Genomic DNA, 1,005 nt, shown 5'->3' with positions numbered 1-1,005 from the left:
GGGCCCTGCTCAGGATCCATCTTCTCTTCCTTGCCTTCTCCCCTTTGCAGCTCTCTTACAGTCTGTGTCCTCTTGCAGAGCACCATCCAATCCCACACAAAGATGTCTTGCTACGACCTGTGCCCACCAAAATCCAGCGTTGCCATCCCCCAGCCCATCGCTGAGAGCTGCAATGATCTGTGTGCCCGCCAGTGCCCTGACTCGTCAGCCTTCATCCAGCCGCCACCCGTGGTGGTCACCTTCCCCGGCCCCATCCTCAGCTCCTTCCCCCAGCAGGCCGTGGTGGGCTCCTCCGGAGCACCCGCCTTTGGGGGCTCCCTGGGGCTGGGGGGCCTGTACGGTGCCGGGGCCACGCAGGGCTCGGGGGGCCTCTGCACCTTTGGCAGAGCCTACGCTTCTCCTGCCTGCAGCCCTTGCGTGGTGCCCCGCTACAGCAAGAAGCTGTGGGACACCTGTGGGCCCTGCTAGACCCACACACACAGCCCCTGCTGCTGCCCCAAGCGAAGATGCCAAGGCCTCAGGAGCTACCAGTCCTGCACCAAGGCAGTATCTGGAGTGAGAGGCAATGACTGGGAAAGGATGCGTCTCTCTGCCTCCCCCAACATAGAGCAACACTCTGGGTCTTTCCCATCCTCTCTCTGATAAACTATCTTGCTCATCTGTGCATAATAAAAGTTTCTTGCATCCAAGTCATGTCTCCCTCCCTCCTTATCCCAAGTTGGAAAGACCCTGGTGTCTGGTGCCTAACAGCTTTGGGAGAGAAAATGCTGGTCCTGAGGTGCCCAGGCCAGGTAAGGGTGGGCAGTGCTGGGTGAGGGAGGTTTCTGGCTGAAGGCAGGGGAGACAACACCTTTATGTGCTGGTTGTGGGAGACGGAAAGAGAGTCCGGCAATGGGGCAAAGAGGTGATGTAGGGACAGGGAGAATGAAGGGACATGATGCATTACAGAGGAGTCTAGAAAGACTCGAGTATTCGGCAATGATTAATGGGATGAAATCTGAGGAG

The 1,005-nt window shown here is 58.1% G+C and overlaps 1 protein-coding gene across 1 annotated transcript; it reads left to right on the top strand.

Annotated features, from left to right (window-relative positions):
* The first annotated feature begins 83 nt into the window (after positions 1 to 83).
* LOC104535915 (scale keratin-like) lies at positions 84 to 481 on the top strand. Its single transcript, XM_010182151.1, has one exon. The coding sequence runs from the start codon at positions 103 to 105 to the stop codon at positions 466 to 468; it is 366 nt and encodes a 121-aa protein (XP_010180453.1). The 5' UTR covers positions 84 to 102; the 3' UTR covers positions 469 to 481.
* The last annotated feature ends 524 nt before the right edge of the window (positions 482 to 1,005 follow it).

Source organism: Mesitornis unicolor, unplaced genomic scaffold (assembly GCF_000695765.1).
Source record: "Mesitornis unicolor isolate BGI_N332 unplaced genomic scaffold, ASM69576v1 scaffold50283, whole genome shotgun sequence".
Classification (NCBI taxonomy): Eukaryota; Metazoa; Chordata; class Aves; order Mesitornithiformes; family Mesitornithidae; genus Mesitornis; species Mesitornis unicolor.
The sequence above is the reverse complement of the archived record's forward strand: the minus strand, read 5'-3'. Positions and strand labels throughout refer to the sequence as shown.